Source organism: Frieseomelitta varia, unplaced genomic scaffold (genome assembly GCF_011392965.1).
Source record: "Frieseomelitta varia isolate USP_RPSP 00005682 unplaced genomic scaffold, Fvar_1.2 scaffold_556, whole genome shotgun sequence".
In the NCBI taxonomy this organism is placed as follows: Eukaryota; Metazoa; Arthropoda; class Insecta; order Hymenoptera; family Apidae; genus Frieseomelitta; species Frieseomelitta varia.
In genome coordinates, this window is record NW_025110319.1 from 1,622 (window position 1) to 26,278 (window position 24,657).

The 24,657-nt window shown below is 33.6% G+C and overlaps 3 protein-coding genes and 1 non-coding gene across 7 annotated transcripts in view; all 4 read left to right on the plus strand.

Moving 5' to 3' along the window:
* Positions 1-223: 223 nt before the first annotated feature.
* Positions 224-7,743, plus strand: LOC122533829 (vacuolar protein sorting-associated protein 54). 3 transcript variants are annotated; one of them, XM_043663908.1, is made up of 14 exons: positions 224-337; positions 1,058-1,436; positions 1,510-1,612; positions 1,690-1,853; positions 1,932-2,131; positions 2,196-2,381; positions 2,455-2,581; positions 2,688-2,942; positions 3,015-3,440; positions 3,524-3,804; positions 3,869-4,086; positions 4,157-4,370; positions 4,450-4,767; positions 6,860-7,169. In XM_043663908.1, the coding sequence occupies exons 2-13, from the start codon at positions 1,197-1,199 to the stop codon at positions 4,709-4,711; spliced, it is 2,676 nt and encodes an 891-aa protein (XP_043519843.1). In that variant the 5' UTR covers positions 224-337; positions 1,058-1,196; the 3' UTR covers positions 4,712-4,767; positions 6,860-7,169. The 3 variants fall into 3 exon arrangements, with proteins under 3 accessions (XP_043519843.1, XP_043519842.1, XP_043519841.1); XM_043663907.1 differs by lacking the exons at positions 224-337; positions 6,860-7,169 and adding exons at positions 368-646; positions 7,608-7,743; XM_043663906.1 differs by lacking the exon at positions 224-337 and adding an exon at positions 368-646.
* On the plus strand, positions 7,074-9,074 carry LOC122533832 (cytoplasmic dynein 2 light intermediate chain 1). Its single transcript, XM_043663914.1, has 5 exons — positions 7,074-7,169; positions 7,472-7,798; positions 7,912-8,069; positions 8,155-8,398; positions 8,610-9,074. The coding sequence occupies exons 1-5, from the start codon at positions 7,080-7,082 to the stop codon at positions 8,679-8,681; spliced, it is 891 nt and encodes a 296-aa protein (XP_043519849.1). The 5' UTR covers positions 7,074-7,079; the 3' UTR covers positions 8,682-9,074.
* Positions 9,075-9,525: 451 nt separating this feature from the next.
* LOC122533830 (protein numb) overlaps positions 9,526-24,657 on the plus strand; it is a 54,325-nt gene continuing 39,193 nt past the window's right edge. Inside the window, exon 1 of one of the 2 annotated variants that reach the window (XM_043663913.1) lies at positions 9,526-10,060. The gene's annotated coding sequence lies outside the window, so the exon portion shown is untranslated. The remainder of the gene's footprint in view (positions 10,061-24,657) is intronic. The other variant, XM_043663912.1, reaches the window with a different exon arrangement.
* On the plus strand, positions 20,163-20,326 carry LOC122533836. Its single transcript, XR_006307784.1, has one exon. It is a non-coding gene; the product is annotated as a U1 spliceosomal RNA (small nuclear RNA).

A 24,657-nucleotide genomic window follows, 5' to 3' on the forward strand; every position in this document is an offset into this window, starting at 1 on the left:
TGTAATATAAAATACAGAATCCGAGGGAGATTCTGTAATTTTATAAAATTCAATTTACAGCGCGATATAATCATTTTAATGATAAAAGCTTAATTAACAATACATCTTACGATCTAATGTGGCACGTCTTATGATATTTTTATAAGCTAATTTTTATCAATGAATCCCATTTAATTACAATTTAAAGGAATGTGATATTTCTTTGTGTTCCTTCAAACATAACACGTTGAATAAAAGTTTATTGTTCATCATATGTTCAAAGTGAACATGGTCTATTCTAAGGTTTTCGCAATCAACGACAAATGCTCGAGACAAAACCTTTGGGACAATGAGAAGTGTATGTAGGAACTTTTTTCTTATTTGTTGGTCAGCGTGAATAACGAAACGTGTATTTGTTAAAAAGTGAGACTAGGCTCGACACTGAACAATAAGGGATAGCTAGAATTATGAAGTAGTTGTCAGACGTTTAATTGCCATTCACGAATTTCAATGTACTGTAAATTCTGCGAAACGGCGATAGAATGGCGAAGTAAAGTTGCAAATGGAAAATGGCGAAAATCGTGAAAGTATCCGAGTCGTTACCCACGATCCTAGTTTGTGAATATTGTGCTAACCTTACGTTCAAGCAAATAGAAGATTTCATAAGGTGGGTCCGTCTCTCCCTTGTCTATTTGCAACAAAAAATATCTTGCAGCAGACAGCTTCGACTTTAATGAATTTCCAGCGCCGCGGACAGATGAAATTACTTTGAATCTTCGATACATCTTGTACAACATTCGTTCATATTTAACTCGTATGACAAATCATTTACACCGAACGTACTTGTATAAAATAAATTGCACAGTCACGAAACGTAATACAGCGACAACTAAATCGCTCAGAAATCAAAGTGATCAACTTCAACATTCCGAAATTTTTTTTTAATTTTAATAAACATGTGATTAATGTTTGAGTTTTCAAAAATCAAACAATTGATTCTAGCTAAGTTGATTGGTTTAGCTTCTGTACAACTTAGGTGTACAATATTCTCAATTAACGATGTGTAATTTGGTTTCAGACATTTAAGAGATCAACATTGCTCTAGAGAAGGAGGTTCATTCGTGTGCCTTTACGGTTATAATGGAGTATGCACTAGTCTTCCTGTGGAGGGTGTTTCTGACAAAGATTATATAGCACATGCTACTAAACACGCAGTAATGCAACAGCAACATAAAAGCAATGGTCAACTGTTAGAACCCTGTTCATCGTGGACTGTGTATTCTGCAGCACAGAATTTACCAGCTGTTTTAAATGATCCTTTCAAAGGAAAACAAAGTAACTTTTTAACTCGTACTTGGGGAGATGGATTCGTAGAGAAGGTTGATATACCTAAAAGTCCTTACCTTCCCGAAATCACAATGCAACACTTTGAATCATATTTAAAAAAAATTGCAAGGGTAATTAATACATGAAAAGTGATGTGTTTATTCTGTTAAAATGTAACTAATTTGAAAATCTTTTCTTTTACAGAGGTACAGAAAACATTCTCGTATGAATTCAAATATCAGTAGGCCAACTACACCTAATGAATTATTACAAAATTTTCCAAATTTAAGGAAAGTTAAATCCTTGGGTAAATATAACATTTATGTAACAAAATAGTTATATTTTCATTGTGAGATATAGAATTCTTATATTAAAAATTTACAGATCGAATGCAGTTTGATTTGTCTAATATCCCAAAAATCTTTTTAACGCCTAATTTGGATCTTTCTCAGAAAGATAATTTTTATGCAGTGTTTCCATTTGCAAAAAATGGATTGTTAAATGAGGATTCTAATATTGTTATGAATGTAAAGCAAATGCAAGAAAAGGTATACCACTTGTATTAAAAATTGCATAAAGTATAAAAATTAAAATCAATAATATATTTTAATGTATTTGTGGAATAGCTAAGTCATTATTTAGATGTTGTGGAAGTTAGAATAGCAGAACAAGTTGCTTCTAAGTCTCAAGCATTTTTCCATGCTATGACTTCTCATGATGCCCTAATGGAGCAACTTACACAAACTATTACAGTTCTAAAAGCACTTAGAAAAAATATACACCAAGTTGATAAGCATCTAGTCAATGATTCTTTAGAAATTTTAAGGTGAATTGTGAATTTATTTTATAATTCTAATATTATATGTATATTAATTTGGTTATATTTATAGGTTGGAACGGGCGAGATCTAATCGATTATTGGTTCAAGAAAAACTAAAACTTATGGCTACGGTACACCAAAGTCAACCAATGATACAATTGTTGTTGTCCACGCCAGATTATGTTGCAGCCTTAGACCTCATTGCTACAACACAAGAAATACTTTTACAGGAATTGAATGGAGTACATAGTTTTAGGTACATTTATATAAATAAGTATTTTGATAATAAGATAAATATCTCATTTAACTTTTCTTTCTTTCTTCTATAGACATTTAAGTTCTCAATTGACAGAAATGGAAAAACTTGTTGATAAAATGTTATCTACAGAATTTCAAAGATATGCAACTGCAGATTTAAACAGACCGTTAGGAGGAGAAAATACAGTTTTGGACGGTGTAAGTATATGTCAAAGTTTTAAAAGTTTTGTCTACTTAGTTCGTAGCAAACAAACCGTCGTGCATCTCTTCCCAGTGAGATCATTTGTACATCCTCAACGAACAGGATAAACTTGTTTCCATCATTTCTGGTCTCCTGAGGCAAAAACATTTTCAATTTGTGGATACTTATAAAGAAGAAGCAGTGACGACGGTCCGAGCTGTAACAAAACAAAGGGTCATAGAAGCTTTAGCAGCGAGCGATTGTTGCAGTGATCAACAAGCTGCAGCTTTGGAAGTTGGTGGACTTTCTCTCGCGGAAAGACTAACGTTACTTCACAATGCTATACAATCTTTAACATTCCTTTTGATGCGAGTTAAGGTATATATCGTATCATATTTTTGGAATTGTAGTAAGATATAATATATTTTGACACACGGTGTAATTTTCTAGGCCGTTCACGATGTAATGCGAGATACAGCAGATCTAGCGGCAGGCCGAGTGTGTGACGGATCATTCGATGATACGATTCCTGATCGCTTATTAACTCAAGCAGAACATTCGCGAATAACGATCAAACTTAATGATATGATAACTTCCATTTGTGATTACTGTCATGAGCGAATGGGAAATCTGCTTTCTGCAGGTACAAATGATAAAGATAGATCACAAAACGAAAAAGAAAAATTAAACACTGAGAATTTAAATAATAAACAAGAAGAAAAAGAGTGTCAAACTTGGAATGATAAATCATCTTGGTTAAGTAAAAGAGCAACAACAGCTCAAGTGTGTCAACTAGCCAATTTAGTTGAGGAGTTCACAGAAACTTGTGAAAAGCTCTGTGGCAAACAATGCACAGGTTTACGATCTGCATTTAAGGTATGTGCTATTTACAAATTGTGTGTTTATAGTAACAACACTAGCATTTTATATTTTATAACTTGTATTTTCTAAAAATATAGGCACAAGCTAGTAAATTCATTCAAAGATTTCATACCGAGCTCAAAACAAAGCTTACTCTTTTATTAGAATCTGAAAGATGGAAGCAAGCTGATGTACCACCAGAATTTCAATCATTAGTAACCTATGTATATGAAAATAAAACTTTTCCGCCAAATCTATTTAAAGTTGATGATAAAGTTAGTAAAGGTGGTGTTCAAAACTTCATTATGGTAGGAGATGAAAAATATGCTGTTGTTGGTACAGCTTTAATGCTTATACAAATGATACACGAATATTGCAGGTAATTCCTGAAATTTTGAATCTATGAATGTTCTGTGAAATACTCAATGAAACTTTATTTTTAGAACTGGGAGTGAACTAATAACTTTATCAGGAACAATTGGAAGACATTTAGCGGAATTACTGCGACATTATAATTCACGTTGTTGTCAACTTGTCCTTGGAGCTGGAGCAATGCAGGTTGCTGGTTTAAAAACTATTACCAGTACAATACTTGTATTAGCAGCACGTAGTTTAAAACTAATTTTATGGTTTATGCCTTATGTCAAATCACATTTTCAAAGTAAGTTGATTCTTATTTAGCATTCAACTTACGTAAAAATTATAATATTAATGCTTAGATTTTGTTATAGTGTTTGCAGAGCAAAACCCTAGTCGTGGACTTGGTACATCTGGTATAAGCGGTGGTGTTGCTCTATTGGATAGTGTTGAAAGAGATATTCGTGCGCATGTAAAAGAAATTGAAAGCAAAATTCTTACTATTGTTGACAATCTACTGGGTGGTCAAATATCGAAATGGACTGCAAGACCGCCAGTACCATCGAAATCATTCAGAAATATTTCTAGGTAATTATTTAAAACAATAATTATAATAATTGTTTTACTATAACTATAATTACTATACATGTGAAATTTCTAATTACAGTTACTTAATGAAACTACATGAAGCAGTTTCTGGAATTCTCCCAGTAGTTGAAGTACAAACTTTATATCGTACAGTAAATACATCTTTCAAAGAAAAACTTAGAGAGCAATTAGTCAAAATGAATATAGTAAATAACGGTGGTCCACAACATGGTGTAGTTACGTCTGAACTTACATTTTACCTCGAAGCATTGCGAAAATTAAAAGTGTTACCAACTAATGAATTAGATGACAATTGGATGAGTGATATATGGACCAGATAACATGCAGAGCGTGTGATATATTGCATAATAGAAGCGATGAAATATTGTAGAAAAAGGTGACTAATCTTTATTACAGTCTTCCTTCACATATGTTGCATCTCATTAACATTTTGATGGATTTTTAAAAATGTGGCTTGTATTGAAATTATCCATATGAATATTTATAATTATTTTATTCGTAAAATTGTATGGAATGCAAAGTCGATTTGGTAATATTAATACATATAAGAAATTAAGAAGCAGCATTTTTATAAAATGCTCTGTTTGATATTTTAAAAATATGTGTAAATAATAATCAGTTCTATTTAAAAATATAACATTACTTGTATTGGCTGTTGACATTTTAATACAAATTATAAATTAATTTAATTATTAATATTAAATTACACATATTTTACGTCTCCCAAACACTCTTACACGCCATAGTGTTCAAAGATAAAATTTCATACATAAATGGATAATATGAATGAATTTGTAAAACACAAAGTAACCTAAATAGTAGAAAATTATTTTCTTCCATACCAATATAAAGTATAAAAAATATATTAAATATAAAATACTTATTTGCAATTGAATATAATTGTAAGCATGTCAGGAATTTGTTGTTGTCATTTATAAAATAATTGAATTTAGCATGTGTGCAAAATAAGCATGCGGTAGAAGGACCAAGACAGATATTAGATTACTTGTTGATTTGTTTATAATTCTTTATGTTTGTTTATAATTCTTTATGTGTTAATTGTATATCTTCTTTTTTTCAAAATTAAATCTTTTGTTAACTAATACAGAATAAGATATTAAAAATGTTACATTTTGTTAATGAAGAACCTAAAATGCATATGTGGTTAGATATGACTGCTTTTATTGTTGTGTTCATTGCTTGAACTGACTATAAAAAATGTATTGTCAGATAGATTCTGACAATGATTATTTAAACATTTTTATATATAATGTACTGTTTGCACTAATCTGTTTTTATTGACAGATTATTGAATAACTAGTTTCTAAATAATAAGCATAACTTATTGTTGAACATATTATTTACTAGAATATATTAATATGGGGATTTCTATCAAAGTTTTTGAAATGCCCTATCTCTCATACTCTTTTGTGCATATGAATATATATATGTATATGCAATAAACATGTACATTATAAAACTACAAAAGACAAAAAATTGAATAATAATTTACAAAAAGATAAAAAAGTAATGCTATTGAGTAATATACAATTTTCCACCGTATGCTTTTACTTCTATTTAAAGAAATGAAAGAACTATGAATCATAGTTTAATTAAAGTTTCTACAATAGATTATAAATTAATTTTGACCTCATTGCCAAAGACAAAATTATTAATTGTTATTATTCTTTGGTCTGTTACTAATAAATTATACAATTACAATTTGGCATGCCTGTATTTTTTGAAATTACATTTATCTACGATAATTTTAATTTATTATAAATTTCTAAATAATATGGTGCATTCCATTATTAACTTCATCTAGTCCATCTAGTACATAAATAAAGACAGTATAATAATTTTTTATACTTAATTTATAAACAATTTATTCTAAGAATTGTGGTTAGACTTTGTGGAAGAAGATTTACAGAACAGAGAAGTTTCTCTACAGAAATTTTAAATTAGCAAAAGAACGTTCGCGACTAATTAATATAAAAAGTAACCTTGTAAATTTTATCATCGAACAAAAACGCCCTGTTGTATTCATGTAGGATTTAAAAAAATATAACAACTTTAACATAACATATTAAATGTTGTTATTCCACCAGATAGAAAACAAATTTTAAACTTTATTTGTATATCAATTTTATATGCAAGTGAAACTTCCTACGTTGCTATAACAACGTACATCAAAACATTTTCATAACCTATCTAAGTACTGAATGACATACAGAATATAATTATACCACTGTGCACTTGTTATAATACATAAAATATTTGTTCGAAAATTTTGAATCAAAAATAAAATGGCAGATCAAAATTCGTATGTATCTATTATCGTATATTTACACTGTAATCTTACACAAAACTCGTAATATTTTAATTACCTTTTTCTTAAATCGAATATTTTGTATATTTAAGAGCATTGATAAAATTATGTACATAAATATTACATAATTTTGTTTTAGTGAACAAAATGTTAGAGATATTGCTTTGCGTCTCTGTTTACAAGAAGAGCAAGAACGTAAAACTAATCCAAACGAAACTCATGAACGTTCAATTATCATCGTTGGTAGTAAGAGAGTCGTACGTAACATATTAACTAAAGCTATTAAATAATGATCTATTAATGCAAATTACATACTCACGTAATGGAGAAGAAATATGCATTCCTAGGGTAAAACTACAATGATACATCGTTTTCTCGAAAAAGATGAAACACCGAAACCAACTATCGCGATAGATTATTCTTTTGGACGTAAAGCTGGAAAGAGTTTAGTAAGTTTTCATTTATTTATGATATTGTATTATTCAAATGACAAATAAGTATAACAATTTTGAGTAATTTTTAACAAAGGTTATATAAGGTTAACTGATCAAAAAAGTAAATAAAATGTATATCGTTCACATACTGTTCGTGTACAAATATTTTGTTTAACAATTAAATTAACGAGGTTAAGAAAACATGCTTGAAACATATTAAAATAAAAAAAAAATATATGTTATTAGGTAATTATGTATGTGCGTTATAATAAAAAAATATTTAACTTTATTTCTATTTGATTCTATTATCGATGCAGATAAAAAATATCGTGCATGTTTGGGAAGTAGGACATTTAACTTCTTCGTTAGTATCAGCCGCAATGACAGGTTCATCTTTGACTCATTCTCCTCATCACGTCACGGTATTGATTATATTGGATTTATCACAACCAGACATTTTATGGACCACGTTCGAAGAAGCTCTCTCGGTTATTCGAAATGCAATGAAAATGAGTTACAGCGATAAAATGATTCAGGAATTAAAGCAACAGCGAGTTAAAGAACGGAAGGGAGCAGTGGAACAAGAGGTCGATCCGTTTCCAATGAAGCTTTGCCTTGTTGGTGGGAAATATGATCAATTTAAGGTATATCTCAAGCATATTTTCCAATATAAAACACCATACTGTTACAAACAGCGTGCACAAACATCCTATCGTGTTATTACGAAATTATAAATTATTCGACGATTCTAACATAGGATTTAGATTTGAATAAAATAAAGCTAATCGGAAAAACACTAAGAGCTACAGCTCATACTTTGGGAGCTGGACTCTATTATCATTCCGCAAAAGATAAGTCTTTACTACGAAGAACGAAAGATTTGTTATCTCACTATGGATTTGGTACTCAATTTTCGTAAGTTTCTAGTATACAACTATTATTTCAATATTTTTACATTTGAGTCGATATAATTTTCCTTCATTTGAAAATTATAAATTAGCGATATCAAGTGCCTAGATGTCGAGAAGCCATTAGCAATATCTGCCGGTACAGATTCCTTCTTGTCGATCGATTTGCAATTTCCTCAGACCAGACCTTCGATTATCTTAGATACTATCAAACAGATTTACGTTACTCATATACCGCAAGAGTCGAGAAGCAACGAAATTATTGTGGAGGATCCAAGTAATGATCCCAACTTTAACGAACCGATCATCGACAGATTACGAGCTCAACGAGAAGAGGTTGATACCATTCTATAAAAGTAATTTAATTTATACCTTGCAAAGAACGAAATAATTTATTTTCTTTTGATTTCTTTTTTTTCGGAGCAGAATTCTTCTCTCCTAAATTTACTAATATTTTAAACGACTGATAACTTTGACCTTTAGTTTATTTTTATTGGTATTATTTATCTCAGAAAACACAAATAATAAAAAAGTAACTTCTTTGTAGGAAATTAGTATTCTACTCCACGATATGTTGGAAGGCCAAATACCTCAAATTCCCATTCCGGATCCATCGTAAAGATTGTTCCCCTACGTGGATTTATCATGAATAAAATCTTCTAATAATACATGTTTGTCATATACTTGATCTTGTCGGGATTGAAAGAAACTTCTGAGCAAAAAATTCCAGTTAATTTGTATTTAACTCATCGCTATTCGAAAAGATGATTTTACGTTTACATTTACATACAGGTATATGAAATATGCAATATCATGATTGCAACATCGTGCACTCTGGTTCACGTGTTAAACTATGCTAATAGAAGCACTATTTGCTTACAATGTATGATAATATCGATAAGACTAACGATAAAGTATATCTATCATTTGTAGAAAAAACATTATATAACTACATATAGAATTATACGATTCTTGTTTCAATAAACATATATATATATATATATTGATTTTACTGAATTTAATATTCTTTTACGACCAAAATACTTGGAGCCACTTATATAAGAATACCAATTTTTAACAAAACGTAGTTAATCTCGATCAAAGTATTTTCACTCGGAAGCACAGCTGTGTTTCTTACTTTCATTGAAATATAGAACGAGTAACGTTACTCGAAGGCTGTCGTTTAAATATGATTTCAATCCTCCGTAAAGGTGAAACAACGCGTTTTCGTGTCATTGCGCACGCGTCTGTTGTTTCACCCTTTCCCCGACACACCGATTCACCGTGAAATCGAAGGGGTTATACTAAGAACGAGAGCGTGGCGGAAAGGTGGGGAGAGTGTCGTCGCACGGCTCTCAATTCCTAGCGGCAGTGGACTAGTGCGCTGATAAGAGCAGCGGCGGTGGACGATGACGCGTGCGCGTTACGGCGAGATGCGCATGCGCCTCGAGGTAGACGGCTCGCTCCCGATACGCGGATAGTCGGAGTCGAGAGTTTACGAAAACGGGATCCGGCTGGGGGGGTTTTCGCTGTGTTGCGGGCCTCTCGCTTTCTGGCCTCGGTTTTCTCAGTGAAAATGCCGCTGTGATAGAAGCGCGCGGTGCCGTGTGCTCTGTCCGGGCTTGTCGCGCCCCTGCAACGAGCCAACAGTCAACTGACCACGCGAAATTTTTACTGCACTACTTGCCGCTTATCAGCACTCCTTTCTCCCCCGCTGTCTTCTCTGTCTTTTTCTCCTTTTTTCCCTCTAACTCCTTTCTCTCGTGCACTCTATCCTTCTCGTTATTCGCGCTTTTTCTTTCCTTTCCTTTCCTCTTTTTTGTTTCCCTTCTATCTCGCCACCGTAGATCGGTCGCTCTGTGTGCCTCTTCTATCCCCACCTTCGCGAAACACGACGTCGCAAGATTTGACACTGGAAAATCTGTGTCGGTGTTGGAAGTGCCGCGCGAGTTTCGTAATCGTCTGCTGCTGACGGAGTTGTACCGGCGATTCGAACAGGTGAGTGGAAAAAGCATGATCGACAGTGTCACTGATTGGCTCCTCCCAGATCGGTGTCGTTAATCGTCGCACCTATCATCGTGAATCAGGGCCTCGGTGATTCGAATTGTGTCGAATCGATAAAAGCAAGAATTGACTTGGTTCTCTCCCGACCGACACAACGTTCCAATGTTGTATATCGCGGATCGTAGACCGCCCTCTTCTGCGACTGCTTCTCGCGGTTATCGATTCCGGTGTGAACGCGCCCTATCTAGACAGTTATCTGCGCGCATCTTTCTTATTTACAGGATTCAATTTTTTCAATGTTTGGTACAAGCACGCTACTGGAGTAACTTGTTTGGTCAATTACCGAGGAATTTCGTATTTCTAATAAATTTCGACTATCTTTCTCGTCGACTGTGACATATACACATTAACAGATTTGTTTATTTTACGTACGTAGTACCAGAGTCTCGATCAAAGACAAAATTTAGTCTAATTAACTTGACATTATGTTTGAACTTCGTTTTCCGGCAAATCAAGTACATCGATAAAGTCTAAAGTGACAAATTCTCAAGTGAAGAAACTGTCCATTATGAACAACAGTAGAATTTTATTTACTTGAAATTGTTCGTCACAAAACGAACAATTTGTATAACTAGCTCTTCAATTGTTGCTACCGTTAACTAAAATCTCGTTTGAGTAAATAGAGTTTTGTCGTAAGTATCATTTGCACAGCCAATGGGGCTCTTTCGTCGTTGCATGTGCGTGCGGAGAAAGCCTAAGGTGCTTCTCAAGTCGTGTTCGCGGACGCGTGTCAACAGTTGCAGCGTGATTTCGATACCACAGTTCACGGCAGGTAACTCTTGTGTTAGTCTTGTGTTATTCGACGAATTCGTTCATTTTCGAGGCCTGAACATGCTTGTCTAGAGGATGTTGATCGATCATTGGCATGTCAGTTTACTTCGTTGTACTTGTGATTCGATGACTTATGTGGAAATTGAACGGATTTAGCTTGTTTATATATAAAAGCTTACACGAGAAATTGTAGATGTACATACGTTTGGTGTCAGACTGATGAAATTACCTGTACAGACGCAAAATATTTAATATTTTTATTGAAGATTTAAGTTACACAGACGATAATGTTTCTCGAGTGATGGACCATGACAAAAGTATCTGCGTACATACATTGTATTATAGAGCGTTGAAAGTTTTCAAATGTTCAACATACACATTGCACCCAAAATTATTATCTAGCAATAAATAACGCATGTATAAGCGATAAAGTTTCACCCGTGGTATATTCCCATCGACCGCACAAGTTGTATAAAATTTCATTTGTTACGTAAAGCAACAAATGTTTTCGATTTTATGATTATTTTCAAGTGTTGCTTCTTTCATTCATCTTCGCAATCCGGAATCGAAATTACTGTGTAGTTATGAATATTTTTGCATGTTTTCGTAATTACGAGTAGTAAAGGCTTGGAGATAAGCTTGACAATCTGTAAATAATTGTTGGTATCACAGAACTTTGCCTGTCAGTTAGATAAGTGCGTCAAGTGTAGTATATTTGTGCTCTTTAATGAGAGTGAAAAAAAAGTATGAAATACGTAGTTTTTAGTACGTAGTTTAGACTAAAAGATCAAATTGTTATTTCCATAATGTTACAGTTACGTATTCGACAAACATTTAGAAAATGGGTCACCTCCAAAAAATGGATTAATTCCACTTTAAAGATGGATTTTGTGTTGATTTTTGTTTGTAAATCTAAAATTTGTTTACTTCAAATAATCTTATTTTTTCATCAGTTCCGTGAGCATTAACAATAGTCTGCAAAATTATATTTTGCAGCTTTTGTTTTTTTAAATTTAAGGAAACATATTCTTGGAAAACTCTGTCTAAAGCGTAAAAATAAGTCTGTAATTACAAAGATCGGTTGTATAACATTACATAAAGGAAACTATATTTGTACTTGCATAAGAAATAGGATTATACAGCCTGTGTCGGAAATATTCATTGCATTTTTAGTTAGACAAATAGGTATAGGCTTGCGTTACATATCGAATCGGTCGATATACGATTGCTAACTTTTCTTACTAACTACTCTGCTCAACGTTCAATTATAACTCTTTATTGATTGCTCAAACTATACATTATAGTATTATAGGAACAACACGTGAGTTATTTATAACAAAGTAGTCGACGTGTAGAAAGATGAAAGGCACCTAAATAAAGAAATTATTGCATCTATGTGACGACTGTATTTGTTTCTCTTAACCGGTAGATTAACAAAAGTTAATCTACCAGTTATACATAATTAATTAATCTACCAGTGTATAATTATATATCGGTCTACCAATATATAATTACATATCATGAAAATTAACGTTAAACCGATTGATATTTAGCAGAAAATCGACTTTTACCTTCAATTCGCGTGAAAGAGCCAAAGAAACTGGTCACGAATAAAAGCGGGTCAAGATCTCGACCCGTGTTAAAGGAGTAAGTATGTACATATATTTTTCACTGCTTTAGTTTTTACCAAATGAGATATAATCGCTATTTAACCGGCACTTTTATTCATTCTTTTTTTTCCTCTTCGTCATATTTTGCGTTTGTTTATTTTACTCAAAAACTGTTTAGTCTATTAACTGCTTACTAAAAACTCGCCAAGGATATGTTAGTTTGTGTGAAATCTGAAGAATGAAGATTGTGATCGGACGAAGATTTCATCTTAAACGACGGTACTCTTCACTGAGCAAATTTAAACGGCGAATCGTAACTAGCGGATAAGATTTTATCAGTGCTAGAAGTTAAGTACACTTGAGTTTCTCGCAAGACGAACTGTAACGCTCTGCGGGAGTATCTCTGAAATCAAAGATATAGAATATCTTCGTGTAATTGAGTATTACATAATCAGCAATTACACAGACTTAAGAAAGAAACGTTATTACCACTCTGATGTATTTAACTGAAAATTGCATTAGTACCATGAGATTATAAAGACATAAATTTCACGCATCGAGGAACATGATTAAAAATTAGATGGTAAATCTAATTTTTACAGGAATTTTCCTTCCTATTAATCTGCAACTGACTCTAATGAGGGAAACAAATTACCAATGGAATTACGAAATTTAATCTAACTGATGCTGAGAGAGAAACAAAGAAATTTCAGGCACAAAAAACAAGGAATCGAACAACTTTTGCTTTCTACGTGTGCGTCCGTATTGTGATAGTTTCAAATATAAAGAGAAGGACACAGATAAAATATATAGCACAACTATGGTAAATGATATAGTCAATTTATTGCTTACGAAGCTGAAATATTTTGCGCGTCATCAGCAGATCATTCAAAACGAAGTGTATGGAATTTTGTTGGAGTTGTCAACACTCAAAAAATGTAAATCACAGTCCCACATTTGCCGAATATGTACCTATACCTGTGTAAAGTGTTGCAATTAAATTACTAATTACAGGTGCATTTAGTTGAGTTTTCGCGAAATTTCTCTCTTCGTCAGTTAAATATTATCAATGAAAATCGGTTAAAGTTTCACAGAACACAAATTGAAATAATTATATGATACCATGTGAAAGTGACGATCGATTTCACATCGTGTGACTCTAACAATACACAACGATATTACTCTAACAATGTACAAAGATATTGAGAATCAAGAAGACTTTCACGCAAGTTGTTTCACGATGAAAATTCACCCGCGTCTCACACCGTTCATTTGATAAAGAATCAGTGAATAACGAGTGATAACGATCTGAACTCCAACGTGGGTAACTGCGAACAAATTGAACAAATACTTCCAACAAGCTGCAGGGCACGTATCTACGTGCGTGTGCCACGTGGCAACCGGGTCAATTATATTTCACATAACGAAGCAAATGCTCGTTATCCTCCAAACAATTCGATCATTGTCCTGGGGAGCACGCGTTTTCAAGCGTGAGATACGTGTTTGACATTTTAGGGATGAACTTTTTCGCAGAACGATCATAGACGATATTCACAGTGTGAGACGAAAATGTTTAAACTTTATTTACGGACGTTCGATCCACTCTGAGAGAGAGAGGTGATTGAGTTCTTTTTTTATTTCATTGCCATTGTATAAAACTTTGATTGTATAAAAATTTTAATGAACAGATACACACGCAGACAAATCGTTAAAGAAAAATAATTATATTTAGTTGTAACAGTTACAACGCAAAGAATGGCCGATCGCTTCGATATCTCGTACTTTTTTTTCGTCTCGACACTTTTCTTCTTTTCTAATCTGATTAGATGGATCATGCCATTGTCCTTTGTTAATTCTACCTCTAATTGGTATGTGAAGCTCGTTAATTTTCTCCGAAACTCCGGGCATCAAGCTGTCTTCGTTCTATAAATATATGCAGAAATGCTCGTGCGAATAGCATCTCATTTTTTTTATTTTCTCTCGCTTTGTTACCTCGATGAAACATTCAAACAAACGTAAATTGCAGTTCGATAATTAGACGAGAATTAATTAACTGGCCATTAACATTAGCTTCGAATCGATGCGTTATTTATAAATTACGTGCGTGCGGGATTTGTACCGATTTCTCCCGAGTGATTTACTTTACGGTGTGATTATTATTATTCACAATGAATGTAGCACGGGACTGTCGTGAATTTGTGTAAAATATGCGATACTTGTATTAATATTTATAAAAATTCCTTTGATAAACTTTTCTTTTTCAGAAATAAAAATATATTTATTTTATATAATATTATTTTATTTAATATTTAAATATTTTAATATTTAATATTTAAGTAAAAATATTTTTATTATAAAATAATATTATTTTACTTAATATTTAAATAAAAATATTTTATTTTATAATAAAAACATTTACATTTAAATATTAAAAATATTTTTAACGCCGTTGGTCACATTTGTAGATAGCTAATTCACGTCCTATAAAAAACGCTACTTCCATTCTTGAAACTCACAAAAATAATTATTTTTTGAATAATTTAATTTTTCTAAACGCGTTATTTTCTTCGTTCGCCAAAAATAAAATAAAATTAAATTAAATTTCTTTGTCGCGACTGAAATTAAAAATTCGCCCCCGATAATAATTCCACCGAAGTCGAAATCCTCTAGTTATCTTCGAAAGGATTGTTCATAAACCGAGTAAACCCGGTGAATGTTTGACAGCTAAAGGCGTTCATCGATCGTGCCTTCGCATATTTGCCACAGGCCCCGGTGCAAATTAAAGCTTCAGGTTCACACCCCCTTCTGCAACGCAGCAATGCATTCGAGCGTGTTCGCGCGATAATTTTCAGCGGCACGTTGAGCTCGCGACTCGCTCGCGGTGTCTCTACTCCACACGTGACATTTATTATGCCGCCGTACTTCCTCCGTTAGTGTGTCAAATGACATTGGTATTCGTGGCAAACTGCAATGCAGATGACTACTGCGGTATCGCCGTATCAGAGACGATTCCGACCGGCGAGAACTTTGGAAATTCAGCTCCGATCGGCCTTTGCAATTAACCGTGAATTCACCATGATCGCTTCGACCTCGGAACGTAAGGGCTGATCGTGTGCTTTGCGCGACCGACGGCACACTGCCGGGAATTAGACTTATATTTCTTGTGTGTTGTGTAATTAGACTCTGATATTTCTTGTAAAACTTCTTACAGCGTTTTATTCGAAGAATACTCGTTACTAGGATTATAACACATTGTTGACCGGCAATTTTCACGCAGAAGCTATCTCGCGTCACCGGCTATTATACTTTCGTGATCGAGCACGATAGTGAAACAATCTAAATGAACTTCGATGCACTTTATTTATAGAGAATGAATTTAAATAAAACTTTGTGTATTATATTTTATACATATGATATGTTGTAGTAATTTTTTTTTTTTTTCTTTGGTGTGATAATTTTGCAAATTTACGATATCCATTCGATTCGCAATTGTCTTCTGATAAAATATCAATTTCCACGTCGTTACAATATATTTCACTCGGAGATGATCAGATAAAGCGTTCGCGTATAATTCATCGATAAGTTCTTCATCGTCACGATCGTAACGTAAAATTACGATGAAAACCTGAATATCAATAAAAGTAATTGTTTTTTTTTTAATAAAGGTTGGACTTTCGACGAAGGAAGATTTCATAATATCGTGTATTACCCTTGAGTGTCAACAATTGAAATATCTAATGCAAACACGAGTGACTGGTCAGCAATGAGCATATAAATCATTCCAATTCTTATTCTTGATGAAGTCTCCTTCATTTTTCATCACTTTCCAAGCGTTTATAAACGTGTACGCGTTTGCTTACTTCAAAAGTAATAAAAAATCCTGAAGTAGTTAAAGTAAATGTATTTAGTAAAGGAATTTCAGTATAATTAAATACTTTCGGATACTAATTATTTTAGGAGGTCAAATTATATTAATTTTAATTGATTGGAGAAACTGATCTACATGTTGATCTAAATGTTCATGTTGATCTAAATGTTCAAAAGGAATGAAATAAAAAAATAAATAAATTCTGAGTTAATAAATATAATTATTCTAAATTTCAATATTATTTTAATATGAAATGACATAGAATATTAAATAAACATTAATATTAAATAAATTGTATAAAATAATACTAAATATTAAATATTAGATAAATATTAATATTAAATATTAAATAAATATTAATGTTAAACGTTAAATAAATTGTGCATTACAGTGTTAAATAAAATATAATTAACATACAATGTATGACTACCTGTAAATGTTCTTTCACGAATGATATCTCGAAATCATAAAGTTTTAATTGTAACTAAATTTATAAATATAATTAACAATAAAAATATATTTCTTGTATAAATTCATAAGAGAATTCTAATTGACAAATTTATTAGATTAAATGATGTAATAAGATAATTAAAATAGTTGCAGTATTGTTCGAAAGAGGTTCCTCGATCGTCTGTCAATTACATAGTCGATTTGAATGGCTTCGTCCTCTTCCGTCCAGGACATTGATGACTCGATCAAATTCGACGAAGTAACGGGCTTCTCTCGAAGGTAATATCGCTCCGTATACGATACGTATAGCCGTCCGGCTACGTGTTTACGTTACGAAACGTGTTCTCGCATTGCCGCGTAATCGTAAGAGCGTGACGAAAACCGAGCTACGTGGGTGACGGTCTATCGTCCTCTTACTTCTAAACAACCTCCGCCAGGCGACAATTCTGCCTTTCACGTAAGGTCGATAGCGCATGCGATCGTAACTACCTCGAGTTTGCAAATCGGCTGTTCAATCGAGAGTTTTTCTTTTTAGAGATATACAGGGTGTTTCGTAACTTGTGTGACCCATTTCGAGAGCTGAGATTATACGCCTAAAAATAATGAAAAAAAAGTCATATAAATATATATGTCCTATGTGTCTTCGTTTATGAGATATAATGAATTTTCTGTTTTAATTACTTTTACAAAAGATGCTCGAAATGACCAGCTTGCATTTGAAGACGAGCCTGCACGCGTCTTGTCATTCATCTGGTTACTCTCTCTATCATTCCTGGTGTTTCTCGAATTTGTCGGAAGNGGAAGCCTTGCTCTATTCTATTTCGTAGTATTTCAGCATTTTCAATCGATGTTGCGTGTACAATAGATTTTAAATGTCCCCCACAAATGAAAATCTAATGGATTCAAATCCGGAGAACGAGCAGGCCATGCAACAGGACCTCCACGACCAATCCATTTATTTGCAGTGTTGATTTAAAAATTGCCTAGCCACTCGGCTAAAACGCGGCGGAGCTCCATCATGCATAAACCGCATACGAAGTCTAATATCGACTGGAACTTCCTCTGATGTTTCGTGTAAACGCGTGCTCAAAAAATCAACGTACTTTGTGCCTATTAGTTTCCCATCAAGAAAAAAAGGTCCAATTAAAAATTTATCAATTATTCCTGCCGATACGTTTAAACTAAACTGGTGTTGATGTCTTGAATGCACAATAACATGTGGGTTTTCTTCATCCCAATTATGATTAGTATGAAAATTGAATATACCATCCCTGGTAAAACTAGCTTACTAGAGTTTGCTCTGTTTATTATAATTCATTGTATCTCATAAACGAAGGCAGATAGGACATATATTTATATGACTTTTTTTTCATTATTTTTAGACGTACGTAATCTGCTCCCGAAGTGGGTCCCACAAGTCACGAAACATCCTGTATATTCACTTTAAAGTAGAATAGAACTCTAGATTGATTCTTCGCTCGTTTTTGCAAAAGTGGGGAATGTTTTTTGACTTTGTTCGTGAATGTTGTAAATTTTGGCGATATCAAACAGATGAAAAGTAAATTAAAAAAACGAGGTCGTACGTCCTCGCGTATTTTATGTCTCTTAGGAAAAAGGGAGAAGTGGGTGAATCGCATAAAAATACTCCTGATGAAGTAGCGACCTCCTTGGCTTCAAACGTGCTATTACGCAAAATCCCTCTCAACAGGTTCTATAACCTCGATGCTCGAGCGAAAATTCAAGATCTGTACAGTAGACGGCCAGAAGTTTCCAATAGAAACTCTCCACATACGCGATACATGATTGATTTGATTCGTTGACATTAGAGCCATTTGACCAAAATGGCCAACTTGTAATTTTCGTTAGAAATTCTGTAAGATGATTTTTTATAAAGTGTATGAATGAAAGTTCGTCTCTGATGGAAATTTTATGCTTCAGTCGTTGGCTTCAGCTCTAGTGTTAAATCGCGTTCGTGGCAGCATTTATAGCGTCGATTGTAGATGTGCAAAAATTGACTTCTGCCGGTTGCATCCTTTTTTTCGAGTTGAAGTCGGAGAACCGAGATTCGAGTTCGTCGATAGAATCATTGTGTTGTGTTCATTGCGTCGAGTGGCAACAATATATATATATATATAAAAAATTTCGCGTTGGTGGCTTAAAATAGCGGCGTGTGAAATATGTTAAAATGTCGATTAACTCCGAGCGAGAGAGATGAAACGTTTCTGGTGACAGAACTTTCGGATCACTGACGCGGAATTTATTCTACAAAAAGGTATACGGTTTCTGAACGTAGAAAGAGAGAGAGACAGAGAGAGATTAAACAGATTGTTGTTTACGCCGTGTTCAAAAAAATTTAAATTTAAACAAACATTTAAACTACATGCACGAACACAATGCGAGAACATTGGCACCTCCCAAGTGCAAAGACTCGGTTCTTTGGAAAAGAAAAAAAAAGAAAGAGAAAAAAATCAAGAGGGGCAACGAAATAAAAATTAATTCACTTTGACTTTTAAATAGAACCATCGTTTTCTTGCCGAGTTAAATACGGGTCTAATGGAAGCATCCCGCCAAGGTAGCCACACCGACGGAGCCTTGACACGAGTTCTTTTTTTATTAATAAACCTCGAAACCTTGCGTACTACCAACGCCTCGAAACGACGGGTCTCGTCTTTGGTTAACGTCTTTGTGGTGGATCACTATGATGGATACACAAATAAAATGCCCAGGTTCTATATAAAAACGCGCGCGTCGTATTTTTCTTTTCCCAGCGTTTCAACGAGACTGCTCGCTGCAGGAGGTCACCTGTTTATTTATCGACGGCAATTAAGCCGTGCACGAGATACACGTTGCGCGTAGACCTCGTACGCGTTCGATATTTCCTTTGACAACTAGGAGGAAATAAATCTCAATAAACAGATCGAACGAAGAAATCTACGTTTTAAGTCTTTCGAAGGGTGGAATGTGACATTTTCAAACTTCGATCGATCGATGGACCCGATCCCGCCTACACCAGCCAAGTTCATGGTTCTAAATAATCTCTGAGAAGCTGAGACAATTTCGTTCGCACGATCGGTACGTCAGTTTCGATTGCCTGCGACGTGAAGTACCGCGGAGATGTGACAGATCTACTTGAAATCAGGCGTTCAAAGGGGGGCGAGAAATTGCAATGGATATGCGACGAACAAAGATCCGCGTGCATCGATCATTCAATGAAAACCGTGCCGATCCGGCACGATCGGCCGTTGTCCACTAGATGACATTCGTTTTCTGCCGGATTTCTCGCGAGAACGAGAGACAGACGGCGGCGATAAAATTTCGCGGCCATGGTATTGAATTATAACTTACTTGGCGCGGAGGACACCGTGATCACGAAGGCGGTTCCTTCTGGGCGAGGCTCCTCCATTGCACCACGGTGGAGCTGAACCTTGCGAATACTCCTAATGTGGGTATGTCGAGCGCACAATTTTTGGTAGTCGGGACCTGCGTTCGCGCTGTCCCGGATTCGCGAAATCGAAATATAAAAAGAGGCTGCTGCTTCACTACTCTCGTTTGAAAAGAGGCAAATTTTCGAATTCCAATTTTTTTTTTTTTTTTACTCTCTCCTGATTTTGGCTGCTTCATTACGATTCGACTCGGCGACAGACGGGTTTTCTTATTTTATCACTAAACTTGTGAGAGAGGATCAATCGGGGGAAGTTGTTTGAAAAAAGTTGTACAGGGTGTCCATAGAAGAGTCTCTTTACAATTTCAAGAATTTATTACAAAGGCAAATAAAGAGACAGACGAGTGGAAATTATTACAAAATGAGACGTGTATATTTATGTTTTTTCTTTGCCTCATTTAATACGTCTATACATAGGCACCAATTAGTTGCACGAAGCACATCAAGACGGTACTCGATTTCTTACACGATCGATTCGTTTTCCTCGGATGTTCTTGGTCGTCCACTCCTCCTTTTATCGAATACTGTCCCTGTCTCCATAAATTTCTTGCGCCATGCACGAATTGATGGACGTGACGGTGGATCTCTTTCATACTTAGTTCTAAAGTTTCGCTGCGTCTGCAGATCCGATTTGGTTTCAATAAACCATGATACACACTGTGCCTTCTCTTGAGCAGTCGCCATTTTGTTAGGGGTTCATTTAACAGTATCTTATTCATCAACAGGGTACCTGAAATTCAATGATTGAAACCTTGATAACTACTGAGTAAATGGAACAAATCTGACGAAGATATCTCATCGATTGCTTGTGTAATAAATTTTTGAAATTATAAAAAAACTTTATGGACACACACACGTGAGGTTATGTTAAAGATATTGTGTATCGAACAAAAGTCAGAGACATCACTAATATAAAGCAGAGGATCACTGATGCCATTGCCATCATTGATGAGGGTATGCTACAGCGAACATGGCAAGAAATCGAGTACCGTATTGATGTGCTTCGTGCAACTAATGACACCTATATAGAAGTGTATTAAATAGGACAAAAGAAACTTAAATATATACGTCCCATTTTTTAATAATTTCCACTTATCCGTCTCTTCATTTATCTTTGTAGTAAATTTTTGAAATTGTAAAGAAACTTTACGGACACTCTGTGTATTATATTCACAAGCTCTATTTGGTTGGCACCGAATGTTGAAACACTAGCACAGAAATAGTAAAATTTTAATAGTAACGCAAATAGTAATTTATATGATTTAAATTATGTCGTATTTGACTGCCTTTGAAATATTTAATGTATGTAACATCTTCGTGACATGGAGAAAGAAACTTTTTAATTAGAGAAACTATGCAACTTAATATATGCCTTGACTTTGAAATATTTAATGTATGTAACATCTTCGTGACATGGAGGAAGAAACTTTTTAATTACAAAAACTGTGCAACTTTTTCGACTGATTTCTCATTTTAAAAACGGAAGGAAGCTTCTTAAAGAGAGAGAAGAAAAGAAAATTAAGCCAAAATTAAGAAAATTTGCAAAGATAGAAATTTCACCAAATATTTTCTCACCAGAGGAACAGCGCAAGTTACATCTTTCTAAAGAAATATCAGAAAGATGTACGATGAATGATAAAAGAACTATGACAACTATGTACGATGATAAGAGTTAAGAGTTAAGAGTTAACACCATTATCTTTCCTCTTCGTTTCAAAAATTTTTCACTCGATTTCCAAATGCCCTTATCTAAAGAAAAAAAACGGGACCCAAATCTTTTATTCTCTGAACGTTTCATTCTCGTTCTACGAATGCCAGGCATAGAAATTGTAATATTACGTACCTCGCGGGAATATATTATACTTCTGTTCAAACTTGCAAATTCTACGTAATGGAGGTATTGTATTGATCGTCAGACATGACCCTGGCAAACATTAAGATATCGTCCGCGAAGAGAAAGCAGTCGTGTAATCTCTCCATTTTAATCTTCGTTCTTCATTTGCAAGTTCGAAAAATTTCAGGAACTGTGAGTATTAAAAAAAAAAAAAAAAAAAAAATGATACCGCAGACTGCATGACATAATCTTCTCGGTTCGCCTAGTTTATTTTAACTTGTAGCGCGTAAATGGCACTGTTCTCGAGGAAAGGAGCAATTGGTCATTTTATTTATATAAATTATATAAAATTATATATATTATTTATACAAATTATAGAAATTATATTATATTATATGTTATATATAAATTTTATATATTTATGTATGCTTGTTGTTAGACTACAATGTCTTTCGCGTATCTTGCGGTTTCGTACTTGGCGCGCGCGCGTGTGTGTGTGTGTGTGTGTGGCTGACACTTCCTGGTATTGCCGAGAAATTATTGAAAACTAGAGAACCATAAAATAAGTTACATAAAACGAATAGTTATTATTATTAACTTTGCAATGTTTGAAATAATTTTGAGAACTGCGCGAGTAATATTATGTGCAGAGTACTTGGACAAGTAACTTTGGCACTTACATTATTCAAACTTCACCTTTTATGACTTCAGAATGATTGAAACATACTTATAAATTTGTTAGATACGTCATTTATTATGCAACAATTTGATATATATATATATATTGTAAAAGTAATTAAAACAGAAAATTCATTATATCTCATAAACGAAGGCAGATAGGACATATATTTATCTGACTTTTTTCATTATTTTTAGGCGCATAATCAGCTCCCAAAGTGGGTCCCATAAATTACGAAAAACCCTGTATATATATATATATATATTTCAAATAGAATTTCACTATAAAATATATTATACTTAATAAATATATTAATAAATATTATAAATGTTATTTAAAAATATTATATTTTCTAAACATTTTTATTGCCTTCGAGAGACAATAAAAGCAAAGAGCACCGTTTTTAACATTATACAAAATTTTCTCGCATAATAATGGAGGGTATTCTCCGTTTTTTCTCATCTTATCCTTTTCTTCCAGTATATCTCGGTTAAAATAAAAAAAATTGCGGTTAATAAAAGTAAATATAGGTAATAGAAAAATATGTATCTTCTGAAACTTTTTGTCAACAGTACTTTTTGTATTTGTTTTATTATCGTGAATGTATTATCATATGTATCTTCTGAAACTTTTTGTCAACAGTACTTTTTGTGTTCGTTTTATTATCATGAAAAATTTTGTTTTATTGAATAGCTTGACGTATAACGTATATATAATGGTATAATTATTAAAATTGGAATGGCAATTTTCTTTTCTTAAGAAGATTATTGAAAGACGAGTCTCTCGTGTCATTCACTTGATTTTCATCATGCAACCCGACGACGCGAGAAAGATTGTCCCTTCAACGTTGAAACACGCGTCTTTCCTTTATGCCGAAAGCAATTTTGCCCTTTGATTTTCACGGTGTATTTTTTCCGCCGCCGTTCTTGGAATTTCATCTCCTCAATCTTTAGTTTTTTCAAGCTCTATAATCTCCTGCAAATGTCACGCTAGTTGTCGTGCTGGAGTTCTGCGTTTACTTTATACGTATAAACGCAGAAATATCAGAGAGCAAAGGAAATTTCAGAGGAATGCATGCAACACGAATTATCACGATATAAATAAATCCTCCCCGCGAATCTTCGGATAATTATTTTCACACAGTGACAGATATTTCTGCAGAACGTTCGTCGAAAGTCGAAATATCTGACTTTTTCAATTTTTATTCAGGCATAAATTTACTACATTTATTGTTTTATTATATTTTGTTATATTTTATTATATTTCGTTATATTTTGTTATATTTATTATATTTTATTCTATTTTATTATGTTTTGTTATATTTTGTTATATTTTACTATATTTTAGTATTATTGTATAATTTATATTGTATTATTTATTTTATTTTTTATATTATCATTATTATTTTATATATTATTATTTATTTTATTTTTTTATTTTATTATTATTTATATTATTATTTATTTTATATTGTTTACTTTTGCTCTTAAAAAATTTGTAAAAAAATTGAAAAAAAGTTGCCACTCGTTGAATATTGCAACGAATAACGCAACGCAAATAATTTTCATATTATCTTTCGCGTCCCCTTCTCCTGTTGGAGACTGATGGAGGATGCTGCGGCGACTGTTTCCCACTTCTCGCTGGAGAAAATGCAACCGGGAAGAGTTCTGAAGGATGTGGCACGTCGTCTCGCGTGCCACTTATTTCCTTCTTCTGGCGTGAAGCATTTTTTCTCGCCTCCCTCCCTCGAGGATCGTGGCTCGTACTCGAGGAAACGAGTCTGCCACAACAATCGGATGAATGTAAGCAGACGAAACGATCCAGACTTCGTTAACGAACGGGTTATTCACATTCGTTTCGGTTATTTATCCCACGAG

Bases quoted from the DNA above. Each gene is read 5' to 3' on its own strand.
- LOC122533829 (XM_043663907.1), top strand. From the start codon at position 549: ATGGCGAAAATCGTGAAAGTATCCGAGTCGTTACCCACGATCCTAGTT. The intron at 3,441-3,523 runs GTATGTGCTATT...CTAAAAATATAG, and splicing joins GTTTACGATCTGCATTTAAG to GCACAAGCTAGTAAATTCAT. The intron at 3,805-3,868 runs GTAATTCCTGAA...CTTTATTTTTAG, and splicing joins ATGATACACGAATATTGCAG to AACTGGGAGTGAACTAATAA.
- LOC122533832 (XM_043663914.1), top strand. From the start codon at position 7,080: ATGATACATCGTTTTCTCGAAAAAGATGAAACACCGAAACCAACTATC. The intron at 7,799-7,911 runs GTATATCTCAAG...ATTCTAACATAG, and splicing joins GGAAATATGATCAATTTAAG to GATTTAGATTTGAATAAAAT. The intron at 8,070-8,154 runs GTAAGTTTCTAG...ATTATAAATTAG, and splicing joins GGATTTGGTACTCAATTTTC to CGATATCAAGTGCCTAGATG.